The sequence below is a fragment of the Hyaena hyaena genome, unplaced genomic scaffold (assembly GCF_003009895.1).
Source record: "Hyaena hyaena isolate Hyena2069 unplaced genomic scaffold, ASM300989v1 scaffold_245, whole genome shotgun sequence".
Taxonomy (NCBI): Eukaryota; Metazoa; Chordata; class Mammalia; order Carnivora; family Hyaenidae; genus Hyaena; species Hyaena hyaena.
Window position 1 is genome coordinate 1,805,758 of NW_024080878.1, and position 26,101 is coordinate 1,831,858.

The window sequence follows — 26,101 nt, forward strand, 5'->3', positions numbered from 1 at the left end:
TGATACCCAGGAACTGTTCAATCAATGCTAGGTATTATTATTATTATTATATTTTATAGGTTGTTTTCCCCCAATTCAATTATAATAAATCACAAGTTTCTCAAGGACAGAAGCTATATCTTCTATGGTAAGGTTCCTCATTTAGCATACCAAAGGGTTCTGAACATAAAGAGCTGAATATGTACTTTTTGATTTAACTCAATAGGTGCAATGAATTCAAACAGGTAGGTTTTTCAATAACCTATCATACATAATTTTAAACTTATAGATCTGAAGAAAGGCACAAAGTTATTTCTTGGTCCCTAAAAGCACCATTCCCCCTCCCCACCAAGTCTGGAGAGTACTATCTTTATAATAATGTCTACTGGTAAAGTATGTTATTAAGCTATATGAGATATTATCAGCATTTTCAGAAAGGTAATGGCAGACTCTCTAGGTTTTAGGATCCTTAAAGATTCCAACTGTGCAACTTTTAAGACACTGATGTCCAGGCCTTGGCACCAAAGATCTTGGTTTTAATTGGTTTTTGACTGGAATTTTGCATCAGTTGTCTTTAAAATCACTCCAGGTGAATAATGTACAGCAAGGATGAGAATCATGGATCCAGGCCAAAGGATTAAAGCTCATATAGAGCAATGAGTTAATCTGGAATCAGAAGACTTGGGTTCTTGTATTGAACATTGGATAATCAATTCAATTCAATTCATTTCAATTCAATAAAGTTTTTGGTGACATGCTCTGGACCATTTAAAGATGGGAGTGGGTTTCAGACCTTTTTTCAAAGTGGAGTTTAAGCTTTTCTTCAAATGAAATTTTATTTGTAAGTTCAGTGTATATAAGTGACACATGAAAGAAGTGGGTTGGAGTTAGGATTTTGTCTATATGGCATTAACTTTCCCAGTGCTCTTCTGTGTAGGAAGCTCTCTAACTCTGCATTTTCCTTCTACAGTTTTGGTAGTACACTTGTTCCTTACATCAAGGTTGCAGATTTTACTTTTCTTGGGGCACAACTGAAATGAGGACAAGCAATTGTCACAGAGCTGTGGGTTGAACAAGATCCTGGACCAGGAGGATCTGATCAAGCCCCACTGGAGGCACTATACTATGTGCCCAGTTTCTGACTTCTCACTTAGATAGTCACATATATGTTCTGAGCTAAATTAAGAATTAGTTGCTTTTTTCCCAGGTGTTCTCAGTAATATTAAAAGAAAACCTAACAAAATACACTATGTATTCAATCATATAAACAACATTCTCAACATTTCATGGAAATACTTCAAGGCAATAAATATAAAAGTCAAAGGTTTTTGGGACCTAGATAGTCAAACAGTATAATATTTTCCCATTACTATACATCATGTCAATGCTCCCAAGTGGCTCATGTACTTTTAATTGCATTATTTAAAACAGTTGATATATTCTCTAAACAATTTAAAATCTATAGTCTAATATTTTCTTCTAACCCTCATGTTGCCCATAAATAAAATCTTATCTAGTCTAGGCCCGTATAATTCATAAGCATCTCCCCTACACCCTCTCCCCCAAGTTTTATAATAGGTGGGACAATGGGTAGGAATAGCAGAGATCTTACTGGTTCTAAGCAAAATCAGAGTGGACATTAAGGCTAGTTAGTTCCCTTCTCAATTTGGGGAACATAAACAGTTTTTTTTTTTTAATTTTTTTTTTAATGTCTTATTTATTTTTAGGAGAGAGAGAGAGAGACAGCGTGAGCAGGGGAGGGTCAGAGAGAGAGGGAGTCACAGGCTGAAACAGGCTCCAGGCTCCGAGCTGGCAGTCAGCACAGAGCCCGACGTGGGGCTCGAACCCACGAACCGCGAGATCATGACCTAAGCCAAAGTCGGACGCTTAACCAACTAAGCCACCCAGGCGCCCCGGAACATAAACAGTTTATACTGTATTCCTTTTTTAAAAAACTTTTTTTTTTTTTGAAAGAGAGAAAGAGCACAAATGGGGCAGAAAGGGGAGGGGGGGAGGCACAGAATCTGAAGTAGGCTCCAGGCTTGAACCCATAAACTGCAACATCATGACCTGAGCTGAAGTTGGATGCTTAACCAACTGAGCCACCTAGGTGCCCCAGTTTATACTGGTATTCTATACATAATAACAGAAGAGACACATTTTCTAATTTTTTTTAACAGTTATTGATTTTTGAAAGACAGAAACAGAGCATGAGTGAGGGAGGGAGTGAGAAAGATAAGGAAACACAGAATCTGAAGCAGGCTCCAGGCTCAGAGCCTGATGTGGGGCTCAAACTCACGGGCCATGAGATCATGACCTGAGCCAAATATGGACGTTTAACCGACTGAGCCAGCCAGGCACCCCAGAAGAGAAAGACTTTTGAAAGAAGTCCATTTTCCCTAGAAGTTGAAAACATTCAAACAAATTTTTATGTTTTGCTTAAGTTATTCTGTGTAAAATTTTATTTTTAAATCAGTATGTCAGGAATTACTTGACTGCCCTGGAATCCTGCCATAGGATCCAGGATACTAAGTCTGAGGAAGAATCAGAAACATACGTACACAGGACCCAACTCTGCAGCTTGTGTGACTTTTCAGCAGTAGGGATACTGCCTCCCTTTAGCACATTTTCAGTATGTTTTCTCTAAAGAAAATGTACTTGGAGGAGCCAACAGAATATGTCAAATTCCATTTTACTGAGGAATAAATTAAAGCCTAACTTCAGTCATAATTATATTTCCTTTCTCATTGTGTTCTTGTGAAATAAATGATTAACTTAATCATTTATTAGTGCCAGCAAGACTGCTCAAATTAGCAACTTTCTTTTAACTTCTATTCCAAAGTAGGAATTTAGTAATTTCTCCTAATCTCCTACATGTGAGTCTCTTAAGCTGTCTCATTCTTTGGCTTTTCTTCCTTTTTCTCATTCCTCAGATTTTTTCCAAGTTTCTGACCTTTATTATTTTCTTTTCTTTCTCCTCCCAACTGGGCTTGGTACTCCTCTCTTTACAAGACTCTCAAATTCATATCTTTAGCCAGATCTTTCAAGATAAAACTCTGCAGTTCTCGTTGTTTCCTCCACAGCTCAGCACAGAAGTTTTACAGCAGAAGCTACACGCTGGCACCTTGAATTTCTTTTGTTTTGAATTTTATTATTAATAATTAGGAAAAAATTTTTAAAGTAGGTGTCTTCTTTGAAAATGTGGGACCTGGTAACACTATGCCCTCATTTTTGCCTGACAAGAAATGACTGGAACTAAATAGATGTCCTTTTTAACATGAAACAAGCATTCTCCAGTTCTGTACAATTTTCCCTTCAACCACTTACATTACTTGCCTGGTTTCTTTAAGCATTTGAGTTTGCAATCTTATAAAAGAGGATAGGAAGAACAGATAGCAAGCCTGACTAGAACTTTCAGATTGCTTCTACCCAAGGGTCAAATGTTTAGTGACAGACTGTTTCTAAACACTAAACATACTTCTAAAAATGTGATATGACACCATTGGCGAATTAGTCAGATATCTTTTTTTTTTTTAATGTTTAATTTATTTTTGAGATAGAGATAGAGACAGCGTGAGCAGGGGAGGGTCAGAGAGAGAGGGAGACACAGAATCTGAAACAGGCTACAGGCTCTGAGCTATTCCTCAGCACAGAGCCCGACGCGGGGCTCGAACTCACGAACCGCGATATCATGACCTAAGCCGAAGTCGGACGCCCAACCGACTGAGCCACCCAGGTGCCCCGAATTAGTCAGATATCTTGTTTGTTTTCTGTTCAAGTACTCAGTATAAAACCTTTTAGTAGGGATGTGTATAGGCTGATAGGTAGAGTGGGGTATGTGTGTATGGAGAGAAGGTTGTTGTTATGGAGCCCTTGGAGGGTTGTCCCAAAGTTCTCTTGATTCAAGAGCAATGCATAAACCGTGTTGTTCATTCTTCAACTCTACCTCTTCCCCACATTACTGATCTGTTCTTGCCATCAAAACTCAGCACAGAGTCAATAAGAATTACACAGTTTGAGTGTTGATTCTTGTGTCAGACACTCAGTGTGACTTTTTAAAAAATGTTTTATTTATTTTTGAGAGAGAGAAAGACAGAGACAGAACTCGTGGGGAGGGGCAGAGAGAGGAGACAGAATCTGAGCTGTCAGTTAGCACAGAGCCTGACGTGGGGCTTGGACTAATGAACCATAAGACCATGTCCTGAGCTGAAGTTGGACGCTCAACTGACTGAGCCACTCAGGTGTCTCATAGAGAACTTGTAAAAAATGCTTATTTATTTTTGGAAGAGAGAGCGCGGGCATGTGTGAGACCATACAGGATGGGGAGGGACAGAGAGAGACGGAGACAGAGGATCCAAGGCAGGCTCTGTGCTGACAGCAGTGAACCTGATGTGGGGCTGAAACTCACTAACTGTGAGATCAAGACTTGACACTTAACTGACTAACACTGTCAGATACTTAACTGACTGAGCCACCCAGGTGCCCCACCTATAGCATTTCTGATTGGTTTTTATCACATTCATAACACCTTACAGGAGAACTGAGTTAACTTGTCAAGAAGAGGGGAAGAGGAGAAAGAAGAGCAAAAGGTACAATAATAAAAAATATCAGTAGCAGTCATTAACATTTATTGAAGGCCTACCACGTCGTAGGCAGTAAGCATTATATGTGCTATTGCATTTAATGCTCATAATAACCCAGCAAGGTAGATACTATTGTTATCCTTATTTGTAATTAAATACACTGGGGCACAGAGAAGTAAAGTAACATGCCCAAGGTCAAAGAGCCATTAAAGTCCTGTCAGTATGACTCAGATGTTCAATTACTAGAAGGAATTTTACAATTTTTACAAAATTACTAAATTTTGTGAAGGTGGAAGGAAGCTGTATTTTGGAAGCTGTGTACTGTGTAGTGGTTAAAGGGGTATACTCTGGAGTTAGCCAAAATGGAATATGAAGTCTAGTTTTAATCTTCAAAAAAAAACAGCTTTGGCCTTTGTTGTTCTTTGTAGCGTATTTGTTTTCACATTTTTTAAATTTCCTTCAGTCATTATTAAGGACCAACTATGTACCAGATACAATCTAAGAGATGAAGATATACCAGTGAACAAATGAAACTTCCTGCTTTGCTGGAGTCTACATTCAAGTGGCAAGACACAAAAAATAAAAGTAGTAAACATATGTGATACACACACACAGGGAAGAAGAGTAGGAGCGCTGGAGAGGGATGGGTAGAATTTTACATAGGGCTATCAGGACAGGTCTTACTGAAAGTGATACTTTGGCAAAGACATGAGAAAACTTGAGGGACAAAATCATGGAGTTAATTTGGGGAAGTGCTTCTGAACAGGATGGAAGCCACTGGAGGGTTCTGAGCAGAAGAACGATCTGATTTGACTGACATTTTAAAAGGGTAACTCTGACAGCCATGTTGACAATGGACTGTAAGGGGCAAAGGTGAAAGCAGGGAAGTCAGTAAGAAGATAATAATTCAGGGGAAAGATGACCATGGCTTAGAACTTGTTTCTTTAACTTACAAATATGTTTACAAATTTCAGGCTTCCCACCCAATACTGAAGGCTCTAGGTTCCAGGTATTGCTAAATGTCTTTAAGTTAGCTGCTGCTTAAGCCATGGCAGCAGATCACCTCAAATTCCTGCTTCTTTTTCATCTTTCACTCTGGAACATTTCTCTTACTTTCTTGTGCTTAGTTATGCACTTAATAAGATATTTGTATTTATCCTATATTTTTAGTGTTCTATTGCTGCTGGTGGTGGTGGTGGTGGTGGTGGTGGTGGTGGTGGTGGTGTTGTCGGGGGAGGGGTGTTTCAGAATATCTAGTAGGTTATATTGCCAGACTGGAAAGTTCTTAGAATTCCACCTTTTCCTATTTATTAGTTGTACGACCATGGCAAGGTCTTTAAATTTATATAGACCCAGTTTCCTCAGATATGAAATTGAGACAATAATACTTAGACCATGGGGTTATTATGAAGATTTTGACATAATTAACATAACGTACTTAGCCACAATGCATGGCACACAGGAAATGACAAACATAATTTTACTATGCTACCATCCTCATCATCACCACCCTTGCAGCACATCATGCAGAATAGGTTCTCAATAAACAACTGCTGAAGTGATCTATTGAAAATGAGTTACAAACAGCAGTGTGCTTTGTGGGAAAGAGATTTGTCTTTCCCACTGGTTTGTCTCTAAATATGTATCATGACCAGGGCCAACTGCATAAAAGTATTACATGAACTCTTGTCACCCACTCCCTTTAAGAAAATGGATAGGGGCTGTACTCATACAGCTGTAATTCATTAAATGTCTTCAGTTAAATACCCATGCTGTGTTTATTGCCACCTCCCACTATTCCAGGACCAGCAGTGGAAGGGGAGGTAACCAGCCAAATATCAGACCTAACAATCTCATGCCTCCAAGAATAGTCAGTTTATGCAAATAGAAGAAAAGAATGTAGGCTCTCTCCTCTGTAACTTGTGGGTCCCATTGAGATGCTAGTTCTTTTTTCCTTCTAGGCAGTGTTTCTTCAGGAGGCCTGTAGCTGACTGGCGGCAATGGGTAAGCTGTTCATTAGGTTCCCTGGAGGAGGCTCAGGGCTTCCTCTTTCCATGGAAACTATTCCATCCATTAGCTATTTACATGAGATATTATCAGACAAAAATTTAAGTGATCTCTACCTTAAGGTGAGTATAATTAAATTTTTTCCAGAAAATATATATTATTTGAATTGCAAGCCACACACAATTTGGGCTGGTCAATGGAAGTAATTCTAGAGAAGTGGGCGAAAATTTGGTCTAACTAAGAGCAGCTGGCTTTCCACTAAAAGGAAAATTTCATTTTATAACCTGAACTAATCATGAAGGGAATCTAGCATAAAACAACAGATGGCTCAAAGCTAACTCAATTCCTCTCCTGAAATTAGCTCTCAGCCCTTGTGGTATTTATGGGAGCTGGGTACCATCCATCATCCCACCATTCCCTATGAAGAACAGTTCAGCACATGTTAATAATATAACATATTATTAAATATTATATCATATATATTACATGTATCATATAATGTTAATATATTATTAAGAGTATTTTCCCAAGGTTTAAGAAGTTAAAATGATTTTTAATATTGTTTACTTTTTTACTCTGATAATATCTTTATGGGTAAATATTTTGTATTTCATAGTGAATTCTATATACAAATCAGAACGATCAAGTATTAGAAAACCCATGAGGGGTGCCAGGGTTGCTCAGTTAGTTAAGTATCCTATTCAGCTCAGGTCATGATCTCATGGTCCCAGCAATGGGGCCCTGTGCTGACAGCTCAGAGCCTGGAGTCTGCTTTGGATTCTCTGTGCCCCTCCCCAGCTCATGCTTTGTCTATCTCTCTCTTTCTCAAAGATAAATAAACATTAAACTTTTTTTAAATTAAAAAAGAAAAGGAAAAAAGAAAATCCATGAGGGAAAAGCTATTTCAAGAATTTACACTCTGTTTTCTAAAACCCAGATATCTGAGTTTTAGACAAGCCTAGATTTTAGATAAGAAGAAGTCAGACCATATCTTAAGGAAGAATTTAAAAGTAGTACATTATATCTAAAATATGGAATATTGGGGTTTGGAGAGTTTCTTCTGGGTTGGAGATATGGGGAGAGAGGTGCACCTGGAAAGGACATGGGAACCACGCACCCTTTCCCCATACCTGGTCCTTGGCATCTTTTCCATATGGCTGTTTCTAAGTTACATCCTTTATAATAAACTGGTGATCTAGTAAGTAACATGTTTTTCTGAGTTCTGTCAGCTGCTCAAGCAGATTAATGGAACCCAAGGAGGTGGTCAAAAGCACAGTAATTCCTCCTAGATTCTCAGGGGAAGATGATATCAGAATAGGAGGACCTTAAACTTGCCTCATCCTACAGATACAACTAGATAACTATCAAATCATCCTGAATACCCCCAAAATTGACATGAAGACTGGTAGAATGAACTCCACAACTAGAGGTAGAGAAGAGGTCATATCAATGAAGGTAGGAAGTATGGAGACATGGTTTAGGGGAGAAATGGATCTGGCTGCTATAGAAGGAAGGGAGAGAGCTGTGGTCAAGGAGAAGGGTGAGAGAGAGTGGCAACAGGGGAACACAGAAGAACATTTCCCTATGGCCACTGGCTTGGAAGGTGAGAGGGGCTGGATTTCATGAGTTCTTGCAACCAGAGAGGTTTAATGCCTGAAGTTTTTATTATCAGCAGGCTGGGTTCTGGGAGAGTCTGGAGGCATCCGGGTTGCTCTTGGAGAAGAGGAAGGCAAATAATCTGGGGGCAGATGGTGTGGAAATTGTAATCTGAAGAATGCCTGGGGCACATGGTGGGGGAGATTATTTGCTCTTCATGGAGTGTGTCCCATGCTGCATTCACAGAGAGACCACTATGGGAAAAAAGGAGCCAGCTGGCACAAATTTCTCATACCTGCCCCTCAGCATAAGCATGGGCCACCTGCAGGTACTAGCACAGTGCACACACTGGCTGCCTAACTCTTTACACTAAATGTCTGGTTGGCACTGTCTGTATTCTTGTGGGACTGCCCTTCTCAGTCATGCTTACCTCAGTCCCAGTGTGGCAGACCCCTTCATCAGAAGATCAGCACAAACCCCTGCCCACATGATGTCTCCCAACCAGGGAGTTCTACTGGGACTCATCTTTGGAGAAGTTGGCGTCAGGTCTCATTTCACAAGCAGACCAGAGCACATATCATTAAAACTTGCCACATTCAGGTCAGGGATCAAACACTACCCACAAGGAGGGGGTATGCAAGGAGAGCCTCTGCAGATGACTGGCCTGAAAGACAGAGTGACCAGAAAACAACAGCAGGGTACACATAACACACAGTGGAGACATTCACTGAAGTGCAAGGCCCCAGGCATTACATGACCGCTTTTTCATAAGGCCCATTACTTTCAGGAGCATGATACATAACTGGTTTTTCTAACACACAGAAGAAGGCAGAGACTTAGACAAAATGAGAAAACAGAGGAATTTATCCTCAATGAAAGAACAAGGTAAGACCATGGCCAGAAATCTAAGCAAAACAAGTATCAGTAACATGCCTGATGGAGAATTTAAATCAATGATCATAAGGATATGCGTTGGATTTGAGAAAAGTGTGAAAGACACCAGTGAGACCATTAACACAAAGATAAGGAATAATATAGCAGAGATAAAGACTCCATAAATGAAATGAGAAACATGACTGATGGAATGAACAGTAGGAAAAATCTAGAAAATCTTCCAATACTAGAAGACAAAGTATTGGAAAGCAATGAAGCTGAACAAAAGAGAGAAAGAAGAATTATAAAAACAAGAATAGACTTAGGGAACTCAGTGACTCCATCAATTTTAATAATATTTGTATTACAGGAGCCCCAGAAGAAGAGAGTAAAGAGGGCAGAAAATTTACTTGAAGAAATAATGGCTGAAAACTTCTCCAATCTGGGGAAGGAAACAGATATCCAGATCCAAGAAGCACAGAGAACCCCCAACAAAAGCAGATCCACACCAAGACATTGTAATTAAACTGGCAAAATACAGTGAGAAGGAAAAATCTTAAAAGCAGCAAGATAAAAGAAGACAGTTACTTAAAAAGGAAAACCCATAAGGTTATCAGCATATTTTTCAGCAGAAACCTGGCAAGCCAGAAGGGACTGGCATGATATATTCAAAGTGCTGAGTGGGAAAAAGCTGCAGCCAAGAATACTCTATCCCACAAGGCTAACATTCAAAATAGAAGGAGAAATAAAGAGATTTACAGAAAAACTGTAATTAAAGTTGTACATGACCGCTAAACTAGTCCTGAAGAAATACTAAAAGGGATTCTGTGAGTGGAAGAGAAGACCAAAAGTGAGGTATGAAAGTAGGAATCACAAAAGCAGTTAAGATGAGTATTTCTATTAAAAAATTCAAAGAACTCACAAAATAAAAGGATGTAAAATATGACTCCATATACCTAAAATGTGGGGAGGACAGGAGTAAATAATGGGTTCAACCTTAAATAACCATCAACTCAATACAGACTGTTATGCAGAAAAGGTTATATACAAATGTAATGGTAACCACAAATCAAAAACCACTAATAAGTATTTAAAGAATAAACGAAAAGAAATCTAAATATATCACTAAATAAAATCAGCAAATCATGAAAGACAAGAAAGGATCAGAGAAAATCTTCAGAAACAATCACAAAACAAGTAATAAAATGGCAACAAATACGTATATATCAATAATTACTTTGAATGTAAATAGACTAAATGACCCAATTAAAGGCAAAGGGTGACGAATGGATAAAAAAATAATATCCATCTATATGCTGCCTACAAAAGGCTAATTTTATCTGTCCTTTGTTTTATTTTTTCTTTTTAAGTTTAATTAATTATTTTTCTTTCATAGTTTATTGTCAAGTTGGTTTCCATATAACACCCAGTGCTCATCCCAACAAGCGCCCTCCTTCGTGCCCATCAACCCCCTTCCCCTTACCCCACCCCATGAAGAGTCTCTCATGGTTTGTCTCCTTTCCTCTCCCCAACTATTTTTTCCCCTTCTACAAGAGACTAATTTTAAACCTAAAGACATCTGTAGATTGAAAGCAGGGGATGGAGAAACATTTATCATGCCAATGGATGTCAAATGAAAGCCAGAGTAGCAATACTTATATTGGACAAACTAGACTTTATAAAATAAAGACTGTAACTGTTAGGGTTAGGGTTAGGGTTAGAGACAAAGAAGGGCATTATATCATAATAAAGGGGACAATCCAACAAGAAGATATAACAGTCGTTGAGGTTGAAGGTTAGTTATTAGCACTACATTATCCTTTATGAATAAGTTTCTCTATAATATTAATAAAAGAGTCTTGGTTAGTGTGGCTTTCATGTATACTAATGTTGAAGGATGCTCTAAGACTGGTTGAAGCAGAGGCAATAACAGACAGAGGGTTCTGAAAAGAAGGAAAAGGGGAGAGAATGAGGAATAAGCCCAGGAAACCATGGAAAGTTGATTAGAAAGCCTGATCAAGAAGCCCCTCCTATATGAGGGAGAGAACAAAACTTACATTTATCAAGGCATGAGCCCAGAGGGAAAGGGAAAAAGGAGAAATAATTATGATGAATCACTGTGTCATTCTGTTAAGGGAGACTACCTTCATCATTGGCACATTCTTCAGTAGAACAGTCGCTTCGTTTCCTCATATTTGTTTAGTACTAGCGATTTTCATGCCAAGTTCTTGATTTTCATAATCAAGTATTAGATAGCAGAAACCACGTCTTATGCATCACTGCAACTCATCCAATGCCTAGTATGGGGTTCTACACAAAGGAGGCAGGTGAAATACAATTTTCTACCAGCTGGTTAATGTAACTTTACATTTATAAGTAACCATGTTTCTTCAAATCTTCAAACTCCACAGTTGCCTTATATCACTAGTTTAAACAGTGAAGACAAACTAATATTAATAAAGAATAGTAATTACAAAGTATTATAATAATTCACAGTTTCTCAGAAGCAGGGCTTTTCCAGGACAAGGAGAAAAGGAGGAGTCATCTAAAACTGGAAAGAAACAGTGGGAGAAGCAAGAGGCTGTGCTGGGGGGGGGGGGGGGGGGGGGGGGGGGGGGGGGGGGGGGGAGGAATGCTAAGTTGTCTGAAAGAATAAGAAGAATATGAAGGGAGGAAATAAAAGCAAGACACTATCACTCTGCCCATTCTAAAATTCTGCTGTGCTGGAGGCATCTGCTGTAATAAGCACATTCATATCTTTTCCAGGCCAAATTTGGATTCAGCCCAGGTTGATGCCTGTCTTCACTCTCTCTGCTAACTTCTTTTTAAGCTAGGTATTTTATTTTACAGAATAGAAAGATGAAAAAAGACCTTTTGTAACCCCCCCATTTTTTTTTTGCCAAAAATGTAATCCTTTGAGATCTATTGTAGTAAATGCAATGTATCCAGATCATGAAGTTTAAGAAAAACAAAAGTCTTTTCCTATTTTGTAGATTTTTAAGAACCTCTCTTGTCAAATATTTACCAACAGAGGAAAAAAAAAGGACTAATGAAATATCTATTTTTTATATTATTGTAAGATTTTCTGCTGTCAGTAATCTTAATACCATGAATGTGGATTCATCTGGATTCCATCAGTTAGAATGATCTATAAGCTGTCATATCTATAGTAGGACAGGTAGGGTCCATATTAATGATTAGTTATTCAAATCTTCTAAATCATCAGAGAAGTACAAAAGTGACTCTGGTATGATTTTGAGTACTTAGTATGTTTTCTACTAGAAATACGTGGAGATTAGAGATTTACATACAATGGCATGAGACAGTATTTATTAACCAGAGCACACAATTAATCAGTATTTCCTGACTTTGCCCCCTCTAAGCCAAAGCTTAATGATATATCTTTGCTGGATATATGGATGAACCTGATTGGAGAAATGAGGGGACAGGAGTGATGTCTATTCAGTAACTCTAAGCAAGAAATGAAAAGTTCCTAGAATTATGCTCTAAAAGTTGGGACACACTTGGGGAATCTTATTGTAGTTAAAGAATATGAACTTTGGAGTCAGAACTGAGTTTGAGTCATGGTTCTGCTACTTACTAGCTAAGTGGTATAGATTCCTTCATCTTGAAATGGGAATAGTATTCACTGATTTGGATTAAGTACTACATGTTAAATGTAGCTTCTTTTTTTTTTTTAATATTTTTTATTTATTTCTAGGAGAGAGAGAGAGACAGTGTGAGCAGGGGAGGGTCAGAGAGAGAGGGGGACACAGACTCTGAAATAGGCTCCAGGTTCTGAGCTGGCAGTCAGCACAGAGCCCGACGTGGGGCTCGAATCCATGAACCACGAGATCATGACCTAAGCGAAAGTCGGATGCTTAACCGACTAAGCCACCCAGGCGCCCCTCTACATGTCAAATGTAGCTTCTTGTACTAGGTAGTAAGTATTAGCTGTCATGATTATTGCTATCACCTTCCTCTGGATTTCTGTTCTTTACCATGTTCTATTCAATTCATGTGTTTACACAAGAAATATCAGGTATTATGCTAAGTGAAATAAGTCAGCCAGAGAAAGACAAATATCATATGTTTTCACTCATATGTGGAATTTGAGAAATTTAACAGAAGACCATGGGGGAAGGGAAGGGGAAAAATAGTTTCAAACAAAGGGAGAAAACCATAAGAAACTTAAATACAAAGAACAAACTGAGGGTTGATTGAAGGGGGGAAGGGGAATATAGGTGATAGGCTTTGAGGAGGGCATTTGTTGAGATGAGCACTGGGTGTTGTATCTAAGTGATGAATCATGGGAATCTACTCCTGAAGCCAAGAGCACACTGTATACACTGTATGTTAGCTAACTTGACAATAAATTATATTCCAAAAAAGAAAAGAAGAAAAGAAAAGAAAAGAAAAGAAAAGAAAAGAAAAGAAAAGAAAAGGAAAGAAAAGGAAAGAAAAGAAAGAAATACTAGGTTTTAGATGCCTGGGTGGCTCAGTGTGTCCTGACTCTTGATTTAGGCTCAGGTCTTAGTTCCTGAAATAGAGCCCCATGTCAGGCTCTGTGCTGACCATGCAGAGCCTGCTTGGGATTCTCTCTCCCTCTCTCTCTCTCTGCTTCTTCCCTCCCATCAGGTGTGTTCTCTCTCTTTTTCTTGCTCTCTCCCAGATTAAATAAACTTTAAAAAGAACAAAAGGAGTATCAGGTTTTGACATGAATGACTCAGATAACAGATTTTAGTTTACTCATTTTGGGGGACAGGAGTTGGGAGAAGAAATAAAGTCTGGTGGCAGAAGTCTGGTGGCAGAAGATCATCACTCAGAAGATGGCTCAGGCAATTCTGTGCTTCTCTGTGCTTCAATGTTCAGTTTCTCTAACTGATTGGTAAGCTAGGTTTACACATGTGACTTTTTTCAGGTAGTAGTCAACAGATTTTTCTATCATATCATCCTGAATACACCTCCCTGCCTTTAGCTTTTATATTTTGAAGTGGAAATAATACCTAGCTCTCAAATTTATATACAATCAGATAAGTGGATGTTCATTTAGGCTATATAAGCAAAAGTTACAATCTGGCAACAAAGAAACTAAATAGCTATAAAATTATGTCTTACATTTCACATTTTTCTGATATATTTATTTAAAAAGAATTAATCAGGGGCGCCTGGGTGGCTTAGTTGGTCCCCTACTCACTCGCTCTCTCTCTCTCCCCCCCAGAAATAAATAAAACATTAAAAAAAATAAAAAAAAATAAAAAGAATTAATCATATATTACACCTTGAATTAGATACAATTTGAAACAATACAGAAAGTAACCTAAGTACTCTGGTATGGAAAATTCTTAATTAATAATTAACAGTCCTAAAGAAATCTTCTAATAACATGTGAGTTATACTCAGTGAGAGAAGCCAGACATAAAGGAACGAACATATATTATTACATTTATATGAAATGTCCAAAAAAAGGCAAATTTATAGGAACAGAAGGTATATTAGTGGTTGCCTGGGAATGAGAAATGACTGCAAAAGGGCAGGAGGGTTTTTTTTTGAAATGATGGAAATTTCCTAAAATTAGATGGTGTGATAGTTGTGCAAATCTGTAAATATAAGAAAAATTATTAAAATGTACACTTAAAATGAGTGAATTTTATGGTATATAAAATCATACCTCAACAAACCTGTTAATAAATATGAACCTTCCATGTGGCTGGATGCTAGGGAAGACTTTTTTACACACTGAATGAAATGAGAATTTTAAAGAGGACATAAATCTACTTCTATTGAGAATGAGAGAGTGAATAATACCCTTATGAAGTAAATCATAAATAATAAATCATCCTCAAAGTGCCATCTGTATATGGGAGATTTTTGCAATTTGAGAAGGTATCATCTCAGGGGGCTTGAATTTAAGATAAATAGGGTATTTCTATTTCTTCCCACAGTAAACACAAACTACAATGAGTACCAGGGAAGAAAGCATCAGTTTTTCTGGGAGTCATTTTGAGCACTGGTAACCAACTGATACGCCTCAAAGAAGTAAAAAGAAGGGATCTATCATAGTTTGATAGACTCTAGGGCACTCTCTAGATTACCTGGGTGATTAAGAACTACAATAGGGTAGCTCTAAGATATATGGATCTTGGAGGAGAGGACATTACACAGTGGCTCATGATGAAGGACCTTCACTATTACTCATTGCTATCATTGGGAAAGAGTAATAAAAGGGTATCCTATTTTAGTTCTATTTCTGCTCTACTGGGTTTCAGCTTAGTCTTTAATTCTTTTTATTCCAAAAAAGTGACATTTAGACAAGAACCCCTGCTTTAAACTTTGAGTATATATTCTGGCTCTTAATTTAACAAACATGATTTTTTAATAAAAGGACCTTGTAAGTAAACAAAGCGTAGCCCAATGTTATTCAGGAACTGTGAAATGTTCCGCTGTCCATAGCTGATTAATGAATATGAAAGGCCTTTAGACAATATGGTTTCTTCAGGGTAAGGACTATGTGCTAGTCACCTGCAACTCTGCAACAAACAAGCACAGGGCTTGCCATACCTACTGTCTGCTGAACTGAGAGTGAAAGCATCATATAAATGCTAAACATGATACAAATGTAAATGATTACATTATTTTTCACCATTCAAGTGATCCTTAACAATTTAAACCTGCCTGTTGAAGTACCACCTTCAAGAAAGGCTTCATAAGTTAAAGAAGCATGAGTTACATACAACTCATTAAAGGTAGAGAAAAGTGACAGAACTAGAGAGGGAAAAACCCCCAAATTGTGGTGACTGTAGCATAAAAAATTCCCAAGGATCCAAAATAGATAATGTTACAAGTGAAACATCACGGGATATTTTTACACAAAGTAAAGCTCTAAACAATAAACATTACATTTCATGTGAGTCAATGAAATATTCTGCCCTTATGCTTATGGTAAATACACACACACACACTCACACACACACACAATCTTTTCATTAAGAAGAAAAAAATAAATGTAGTCATCCAAAAATAATTAGGTGTTAGTGTTATATGGAAAGATCTCCAAGATATGCTATTAAATGAAAAAAGCAAGGTGAGAAAACACTGTGAATGGTTTGATTAGTTTAAAAAGATAATTTTAGGGGCGCCTGGGGGGATCAGTCGGTTAAGCATCTGACTTTGGCTCAGGTCATGATCTCATAGTTCATGGGTTCGAGCCCCACATGGGGCTCTGTGCTGACAGCTCAGAGCCTGGAGCCTGCTTCAGATTCTGTGTTTCCCCATCTCTCTCTGCCCCTCCCCCACTCATGTTCTGTCTGTCTCTCTCAAAAAAAAAAAAAAAAAGATAATTTTATCTGCTGGCAATAATGCATGACTTTTTTTTAACCAAGAAGTCAACTGTCAGAGGATATGGAGTAGAGGTAGGAAAGGCAGCTTTTGTCTTGCACTTTATATGTTTCTGTAGTATCTGATTTTTCTAACCAAAGCTATGTATTTTATTTAAGGAAATGTCCATCCAGTTGGTGGAACTGTGGACCAGTTTGATTTCTTGCTTATTATTTGTTTTATTAGAAAGACTAATAAACTCCTCGCGGCATGTCAAATGTTTCACTCATGTGGCTGCCCGTATTGTTGCCTGGCATAGTAACTTTGTATATTGAGATGTTCAATAAACTTTTGTTGTATTGAATAAAAGACTAATAAATATTATTAAAATATTTTCAAAGTAAGTTTAAGTAAGACACTCAGCTGAGTCCATTCTGTGAAGCATGCTGAACCAGGCCCAGGAATTTATACTGGTTGAACAGTATGAACATGGTTCATTTGCCAGTGTGTGTCTAGGATAATGCAATTTATACGTACAGAATTTTCCTGAATTATGCACCAGAAATAATTTCCTATAAGTTAAAAATTTAGAAAGCATCTATGAACTGGTATGATACACCCTCACCTCCCCCCCATGCCCTCTATGTCAGTTATCAATGTAATATCTCTTTCCTCCAAATCTACCTTTCTTTGCCCTACTTTGTGGCATTGGAGCTGGACTTGTAAACATTTCTCTTTTACCATCTGTCATAATATTAAGTTTTATCAGTATAGGGTGCTGAAGGAAAAGAAAGGAGTTTCTTTTCCTGGTTCTGGTGTGCTTTGTCCTTTAGTTCCTATGGCATGCACCTGCTAGTGGCATGTGGGATACCCCGAAGTGATTACCACTGTGGAGTTTCAGTGGTACTCCAGATGGAGGGTTTGCTTCCTATCAAGTTTCACTGGCACTCTAGTAAGGGGGATTCCCAGCAAGTCTTGCCAGAACTCCAGCAGACAGTTTCCTGCTTACCAGCTCTGGTCTGTGGCACCTCAGTGAACTTCTATGCAATCTAGTGGCCAAATCAACACCTCTCCAACAAGGTTGGAATCACAAGTCCTGTTGGGGAGGAGCCTTCTTCCAAGTTTGCTCTTTTCTTGGGTACTCTGCCTGAGCCCAAGAGGTAGCAGTTGCTGCCTACATCTGATATTCCTGTGTTGTTTAGAATTCTCTTTACTTCTTAGCAGCTGATCCCCTGTTACTACTTAATAACTTGTTAAATTTTTCCTGCTCATATAACTGGTGTGGTCACTGGCTCCTAATCCATGCCCAAACTAAAGCAAATCAGACCAAGCCAACAACAAAGAATTAAATCCATAAACCCACCCCTAAAACATAAATTTGATTTATTAAGTTTGATAAGACAGAGAAATAGTATGGAATTTAGCCCAACTTATTAGCTAATTAAAACCTCACAAAACTGAAACCAATGTGATGGTTTTGCACTGTGTAAAATAAACTAAGACAACATTTCCCAGAAATGTCTTTCCATTCCAGGGTTAGGGCTGGCCACAAGAGAAATTTCTCTAAGATTGAGACAAAAATGAAGCATTAGTCATTACACTCTGAAGGCAATATAGGATGCCATATACTGCTACAACTCATATACTTTGTCCATGATCTACTGGCTCAGGTTGATATGGGGAATATGTATTTTGTATGTTATGTGTATTATATATTGTATGCTTACAGTAAACTAGATAAAATGCTGTTAAGAAAATCATAAGGGAGAGAAAATACATTTGCAGTACTGTACTGGAAAAAATCCACAAATAAGTGGACCCATGTAGTTCAAAAATATGTTGTTCAAGGGTCAACTGTATGCAATAAATATGGCTACAGAGGTATGTTAGACATACAAGGGGACAAGATTCACGTAGTTTTATGATAAATCAAACTACATATATTTATGTAAATTATAATGACCTTATGTATAGATCAATGAAACTTACCCTGTAGAAAGCACTGGTCAAAGGAAGTAATGCTGCAGCAATGTTATATTCTTCTAAACTTGAACAATCCTTAAAGAAAACAAAGAGAAATGAGCATTTTTAGGACATTTACCAGAAATAACAAATATATGGAAACAAAAATCTAGTACATATTGTTTACTGTCTGAATGGGTTTTTACTTTTATTCCAAACTGTCACTAAGTCTTACTTAGGTAAAGTTGAAAAAAAAAAAAAAAAAAAAAAGAACCAAAAACCTGTCCTTGAAGCAATTATTTTAGAAAAGAGATTTTAAAAATTTGGGAAATATTTTTAAGTTTTTATTTAAATTCCATTTAGTTAATATATGGCATAATATTAGTTTCAGGTGTAGAATTTAGTGATTCATCACTTATATACAATATTCCGTGTTCATCACAAGTACACTCCTTAATCCCCATCACCTATTTCACCCATCCCCCTACCCATCTCCCTTCTGGTGACCATCAGTTTGCTCTCTGTAGTTTCTGTTTCTCTAAGAGTCTGTTTCTGGGTTTGCCTCCCTCACTTTTCCCCTCTTTATTTTGTTTCTTAAATTCCACATATAAGTGACATGATTTGGTATCTTTCTCTGACTGACTTATTTCACTAGCATAATACTCTTTAGCTCCAAATATCCTTGCAAATGGCAAGGATATGACCGAGTAATATTCCAATGTATATATGTACATTTATATGTATATATATCACTTTTTCTTTATCCATTCATCAGTTGATTAGACATTTGGGGTCCTTCCATAGTTTGGCTATTGTAGATAATGCTATAAACATCAGGGTGAAAGTAACCCTTTGAATTATTATTTTTTGGATAAATACCTATTAGTGCAATTGCTGGATCTTAGTGTAAGTCCTATTTTTAACTTTTTGAGGAAACTCCATACTATTTTCCAGAATGGAGGTACCAGTTTGCATTCACACGAACAGTGGCAAGGGGGTTCCCCTTTCTCCACATTCTTGCCAGCAACTGTTGTTTCTTGTGGTTTTATTTTAGCTATTCTGATAGATGTGAGGTGACATCTCATTGTAGTCTTGATTTACATTTCCCTGACGATAAGTGATATTGAGCATCTTTTCACGTGTCTGTTGGTCATCTGTAGGTCTTTTGGAGAAATGTCTGTTTGTGTCTTCTGACCATTTTTTAGCTGGATTATGCATTTTTTGGGTGTTGAGTTTTATAAGATTTTTGTATATTTTGTATACTAACCCTTGATCAGAAATGTCATTGGCAAATATCTCAGTCTTTAGGCTGTCTTTTAGTTTTGTTGACTGTTTTCCTTTGCTGTGCAGAAACATTTTATTTTGATGAAGTCCCAATAGTTTATTTTTCCTTTTTGTTTCCCTTGCCTCAGGAGACATATCTAGTAAGAAGTTGCTACAGCTGATGTCAAAGAGGTTACTGCCTATCTTCTCCTCTAGGATTTTTTGGTTTCAAGTCTCATATTTAGGTCTCTAATCTGTTTTGAATATATTTTTGTGTATGGTGTGAGAAAGTGGTCCAAGTTCATCTTTTTTGTATGTTATTTTTCAGTTTTCCCAACTGAACAATTTTCCCAACATCATTTGTTGAAGATAATTTTTTTCCATTGGACATTCTTTCATGCTTTGTCAAATGTTAACTGACCATATAGTTGTGGGTCCAGTTCTGGGTTTTCTATTCTGTTCTATTTATCTATGTGTCTATTTTTGTGCCAGTACCATATTGTTTTGATCACTACAACTTTGCACTACAGCTTGAAGTCCAGAATTCTGATGCCTTCAGCTTTGCTTTTCTTCTTTAAGATTGCTTTGTGGTTCCATACAAATTTTAGGATTGTTTGCTCTAGCTCCCAAAAAATGCTGTTGGTACTTTGATAGGGATTGCATTAAATGTGTAGATTGCTTTGGGTAGTATAAACATTTTAACAATATTTGTTCTTCCAATCCTAGAACATGGAATGTTTTTCCACTTCTTTGTGTCATCTTCAGTTTCTTTCATCAGAGTTTTATAGTTTTCAGAGTATAGGTCTTACCTCTTTGGTTAGATTTCTTCCTAGGTATCTTACTGTTTTGGGTACAATTGCAAATGGGATCGATTCCTTGATTTCTTTTTCTGCTGCTTCATTACTGGTGTACAGAAATGCAACAGATTTCTATGTTGGATTTTGCATTCTGGGACTTTACCGAATTTGTATGTCAGTTCTAGCAGTTTTTTGGTGGAGGTTTTCAGGTTTTCTATATAGAGTATCATGTTGTCTGCAAACAGTGAAAGTTTTTGACTTCTTCCTTGCCAATTTGGATGCTTTTTTTTTTTTCTTTTTGTTGTCTGATTGCGATGGCTGGGACTTTTAGTACTCTGTTAAATAAAAGTGGTGAGAGTAGACATCCTTCTCTTGTTCCTGACCATGCAGGAAAAGCTCTCAGTTTTTCCCCACTGAGGATAATATTAACTGTGGATTTTTCATATATGCCCTTCAATATGTTGAGGTATGTTCCCTCTACACCTACTTTTTTGAGTTTTTATCATGAATGGATATTGTACTTTGTGTAATGTTTTTTCATCTACTGAAATGATCAAATGGTTCTTATCCTTTCTTTTATTAATATTAATATCACATTGATTGATATGCAAATACTGACTCACCCTTGAAGCCCAAGAATAAATCCCACTTGATTGTGGTAAATGTTTTTTTTAATGTATTGTTGGATTTGGTTTGTTAGTATTTTATTGAGAATTTCTGCATCCATATTCATTAGGGATATTGGCCTGTAGTTCTCTTTTTTAGTGAAGTCTTTACCTGGTTTTGGTAATGCTGGTCTCATAGAATGAATGTGTAAGTTTTCCTTCCTCTTCTATTTTTTGGAATAGTTTGAGAAGAATAAGAATTAACTCTTCTTTATTATTTTTTATTTTCTATAAGTTTATTTATTTTGAGAGAGAGAGAGAGGGAATGAGTTGGGGAGGGGCAGAGAGACAGAGAGGGACAAAGGATCGGAAGCAGGCTCTGTGCTGACGGTAGTGAGCTCGATGCAGGGCTTAAACTCACGAACCATATGTTACCATAATACTGTATGTCTGCACTCATTTGTGGAATTTAAGGAACAAAACAGATGAAAATATGGGAGGGGGAAGAAAGGAAAAAAAGAGAGAGGGAAACAAACCAAAAGAGACTTAAAGATAGAGAACAAACTGAAGGTTGATGTAGGGAGATAAGTGGGGCATGGGTTAGATGGCTGATCGGTATTAGGAGGGTTCTTATTATGATGAACACTGGGTATTATACATAAGTGATGAAGTACTGTATGTGAACTCACTGGAGTTTAAATAAAAATTTGAAAAGAAAAAAATATTATTGCCAAAGGAATATAGAATGGGTTACCACTTTAAATCTAATGGATAAAAACATGGAGAGGAAAACAAACACAAAAACTTACAACCCAAAGGAAAGCAAGAAAGAGGAAAAGATCCCCCTAATGAGAAACAATGAGAAAATAAGAAAAAAAGATGGTAGAAATAAACAAAATTATAATAGCAGAAATGAACCAAATATTCTTGCTAAAAGGCAAAGATTATCACTGAATAAAAAAAATTAGACTCCAAATATTTGTTGTTTAAAAGGATACACAAAAGTTAAAAGAATGGGAAAAGATTTACCAAGCAAATAACAAAATAAGTTGAGATATCTATATTGACAATCATATAAAACAATCTTACGGAAAAAGGCATTACAAGAAATAAACAGAAGCATTATATAAAACAGCTCAATTTATCAGAAACATATAACAACTTTAAATGTATTTAAACCTAATTAGCTTATCCTTCAACTGAAAACATGTAAAGCAAAAACTGACAGACATATAAAAAATATAGATAAATTCACAATCGCATTGAAAGATTTTAAAATACCACTATCAGTATTTTCAAGCAGGTAGAAAAATAAGTATGGAAGATATAAAAAAAACTTAGAGCTAATGGATATATATATATAACACTATGTACAAAAAACTACTTGATCTATTTATACTCTAATCCCATTCAGGTGAATTTAGAAAACTTGATTTTACACTTGGCCATAAAAGAACTCTCAGTAAATTTTAGAAGATTAATAACATACAGATATGACGACAGATATGGTCGTCAGATCACAATACAATTAAGTTAAAAATCAGTAATACAAGTAAATACTTAAAATTGTACCTGGCACATAGGAAATATTCAATATATATTATCACTGAGGTTAGGAAATACTTAGCATAGCATACCATACTGTAATTATCTATTTACTTTTCTGACACTTTACTAAACCATTAGCTCTATGGTGGTATTTTTATAGCAGTGAATAAGAAGCAGTATCAATGTTTATGGAAAGTTAATGAATGATATATATCTTTTCCAGACTGTCAAAGGAAGAAAGACCAGTAGAAACAAATTATCTTGCTAAGTCTTAGATTTCCAGAATGAGTGTTTTGTTAGCAGGATATTCCTTGGGATAACAATCTGCATTTATTCAATAAACATTATCCATTATATGGAAGGTACTTCATAGTCAATGAATTCAGGAAACTATTTCAAAAGGGAAAACAGATAACAAGTAACACATTTTATAGGGCTGAGATAAATCCACGGCTGAATGGAACACATCCTTAAAATATGAGCGACAACCATATTCATGCATGACGTGTCTTTGGAAATGACTGCTGGAGTCAGGTTACTGGTTGGATAGATCTTAACTTAGATTAAGTGACCTTCCGTTTTAATTTCTGGAAAATGAACTTTAAACATAAAAAGAGTGAATAATAGAACTAACTGAATAGCATCTCTCAGACATACTAGTAGAAAAGACTGTATTAGAAAGGAAGAGAAAAGGAAGAGGAGAGAGGAGTAACAAGCAGAGGGGGAGAGAGAAATAAAGGAGGAGTAAGGGAAAGAGGGAAGAGAAGAAGAATGAGGAGTACCAATCAATTAAAACTCGCTTCAAAAATATGATATAATCAACCGAGAGATGATTTTGAAGGCTGTCATTACCCTGGAGGCACATTTAGGTTTTTATTTTAAGATACAGTCGGGCTGGGAAAACCAGATATCTACATGCAGACGAATGAAACTGGATCCCTATCTTATACTATACACAAAAATGAACTAAAAATGGATTAAAGGCTTGAACATAAGACCTGAAACTATAAAACTCCTAGGAGAAAAGAAGGAGTTTTATACAGCCAAAAAGCAAAACAAATAAAAAACCCTGCAAAAACAATTTTAAAAAGCCTCTCAAATAACCTAATTAAAAATAAGAAGGAATGGAACAGACATTTTTCTAAAGAAGACATACAAGTGGTCAGTGGGTACATAAAAAGGTACTCAACATTGTTAATCAACAGGGAAATGCATATCAAAACCACAATGAAATATCATTTTATCTCTATTAGAAAGGCTATTATCAAAAAGACAAGTCCAGCACCTGGATGGCTTAGTTAAGCGTCCAACTCTTGACTTAGGCTCAGGTCATGACCTCATGGCTGGAGGGATGGAGGCCCACGTTGGGCTCCTCATTGAGCATGGAGCCTGCTTGGGATTCTCTCTTTCCCTTTTTTTCTCTGCCCCTTCCCCACTCACACTCTCTTTCTCTAAATAAATAAACATTTAAAAAATAATGCTAAAAAAAGACAAGTAATTACGGGTGCTGGTGAGTATGTGAAATATACTGTTGGTGGGAATGTAAATTGGGAAAGCTACTATGGAAAACAGTAAGGAGGTTCCCCAAGAAATTAAAAATGTAAGTACCACAGGAGCCAGCAATCCCACTTGTGGGTATATATTTGAAAGAAATGAACCCCTTAACTTGAAGAGATTATCTGTATTTCCATGTTCAATGAAGCATTACTCACAACAACCAGAATATGGAACAACCTAAGTGTCCATCAATGGATGACTAGATAAAGAAAATGTGGTATATATATACACACACACACACACACTAGAATATTATTAAGCCTTAAAAAAGACAGAAATCCTGTCATTTGCAACAATGTGGATGCATGTAGAGGGTATTATGGTAAGTGAAGTAAGCTGGACAGAGAAAGACAAATACTGCATGACATTACCTATAGATGGAACTTAAAAAAAAAAGTTGATCTCAGTAACAGAGTAGAATGGGTTGTTTGCCAGGGGTTGGGATGTGGGGAAAATGGGCAAATGTTACTAAAAGGTACAAACTTTTAATTGTAAGATGATAAGGTCTGAGAATCTAATGTAAAACATGGTGAGTATAGTTGATAGTGAGTATAGTTGTATAAATGAAATTTGCTGAGAAAACAGAACTTAAGTATTCTTGCCCTGCCAAAAGGCAAATATATGAATATGTGAAGTGATAGATGTGTTACTTAATTAACTATGGCAATCATTTCACAATGTGTACTATATAAACTGTCATGTTGTATGTTTTAAATATATTACAATTTTGTCAATTATACCTCAATAAAGCTGTAAAAAAAATATATATATATATATAGTCAGGCCATGTAGGAAAATATCACACCTTTTTTCTGTATGGTATCACTCACTCTTTGTTCTCAATCACTTCCACAGACTTTATAAAATAAACCCAGAACACAACAAAAAGTGTGAATCATCTTTTTCTTCCTTATTCCTTACCCCTTGCCTAAGACACTGCTATGCACAAGAATGTCATCCCTTGTGTCCTAGCACATCTGAGTTTCTTTAACAGAAATGCCTTGCATGTTTCTGAAGACTGTCATGGGGCCCAAAGCAATAAAATTCAACAGACTTGAGCTGTAATCTTCTCCTAAGGAAATGGTTGGGATGCCAAGATGCCTTTTGACTTTGATTTCACAGCAGGGCTTCATTTGTAATGATGCTGTCCAAACTTTAAATGACAACAGCTGTGATATGGAGCCCCACACACTCATTTATAAAAATTTCCCACAAATTAAAAAAAATTAAACAATGGGGATTTTCAATCCATGACCAATTAGCAGGGAACAGGCAATCATAAAACATTTAGGAACTCTTTATTATCGTACAAAATGTTTACACATTGTAGTGCATGTCTCAAACCTGAGCGCCAGTCAAATGCTGATTGCAAAATATAAATATAAAATTCTTTGCAAATCACGTTAGAGACATTCTAAGTTAATTAGGTTGAAAAATGGAAAAATTTTAAAACAATAAGTCTGAAACTATTGACATAGCTAGCAATAGCATTCCAGAATAGTGCAGTTATCTGTTGGGCAATCAGTCCATAAATACACATCCTGAAGTCCCATGTGCTTTGGCCACATAATAGCAATGTAGTTGCAGACATAACAGGCAATTTATAAACTTGCAAGGACTTGAATACTTATACATGTTTTATTCTGAAGTTTGCTATGTTGTTCACCTTTAATTTTCTGGCTACAATTGAAGAGCGAGCCCTGCAATCTTAATTTCCCATTACCCTCAATTATTTCATACTTTTAATCTGCATACCTTTGAACTGTCATGGCCTAGCATTCCTATTTCACAAAACTTGGGAATCTCTCAAAAATAAAATATTTAAATATTAAAGAAAAAGTGAGACTGAGAGACATAATGTCTTACAGAATTGACTCTTCTTTAGAGTTGAGATTAGATAAACTCAGAAGTTTTTCTGAATTGTCCAAAACATTGAGAATGCTTATTTATATATCTTCTACATAGGGACAAAAATTAAACTACCATAGCCAAAAATATCTTTTTATAATATAAC

The 26,101-nt window shown here is 36.7% G+C and overlaps 1 protein-coding gene across 2 annotated transcripts in view; it reads right to left on the reverse strand.

The window, feature by feature from the left end:
• SBF2 (SET binding factor 2) overlaps positions 1-26,101 on the reverse strand; it is a 521,490-nt gene that overhangs the window by 120,248 nt on the left and 375,141 nt on the right. For both annotated transcript variants that reach the window (XM_039244607.1, XM_039244608.1), the window contains exon 17: positions 18,345-18,413. In XM_039244607.1, the coding sequence (XP_039100538.1) occupies positions 18,345-18,413 (69 nt within the window). The remainder of the gene's footprint in view (positions 1-18,344; positions 18,414-26,101) is intronic.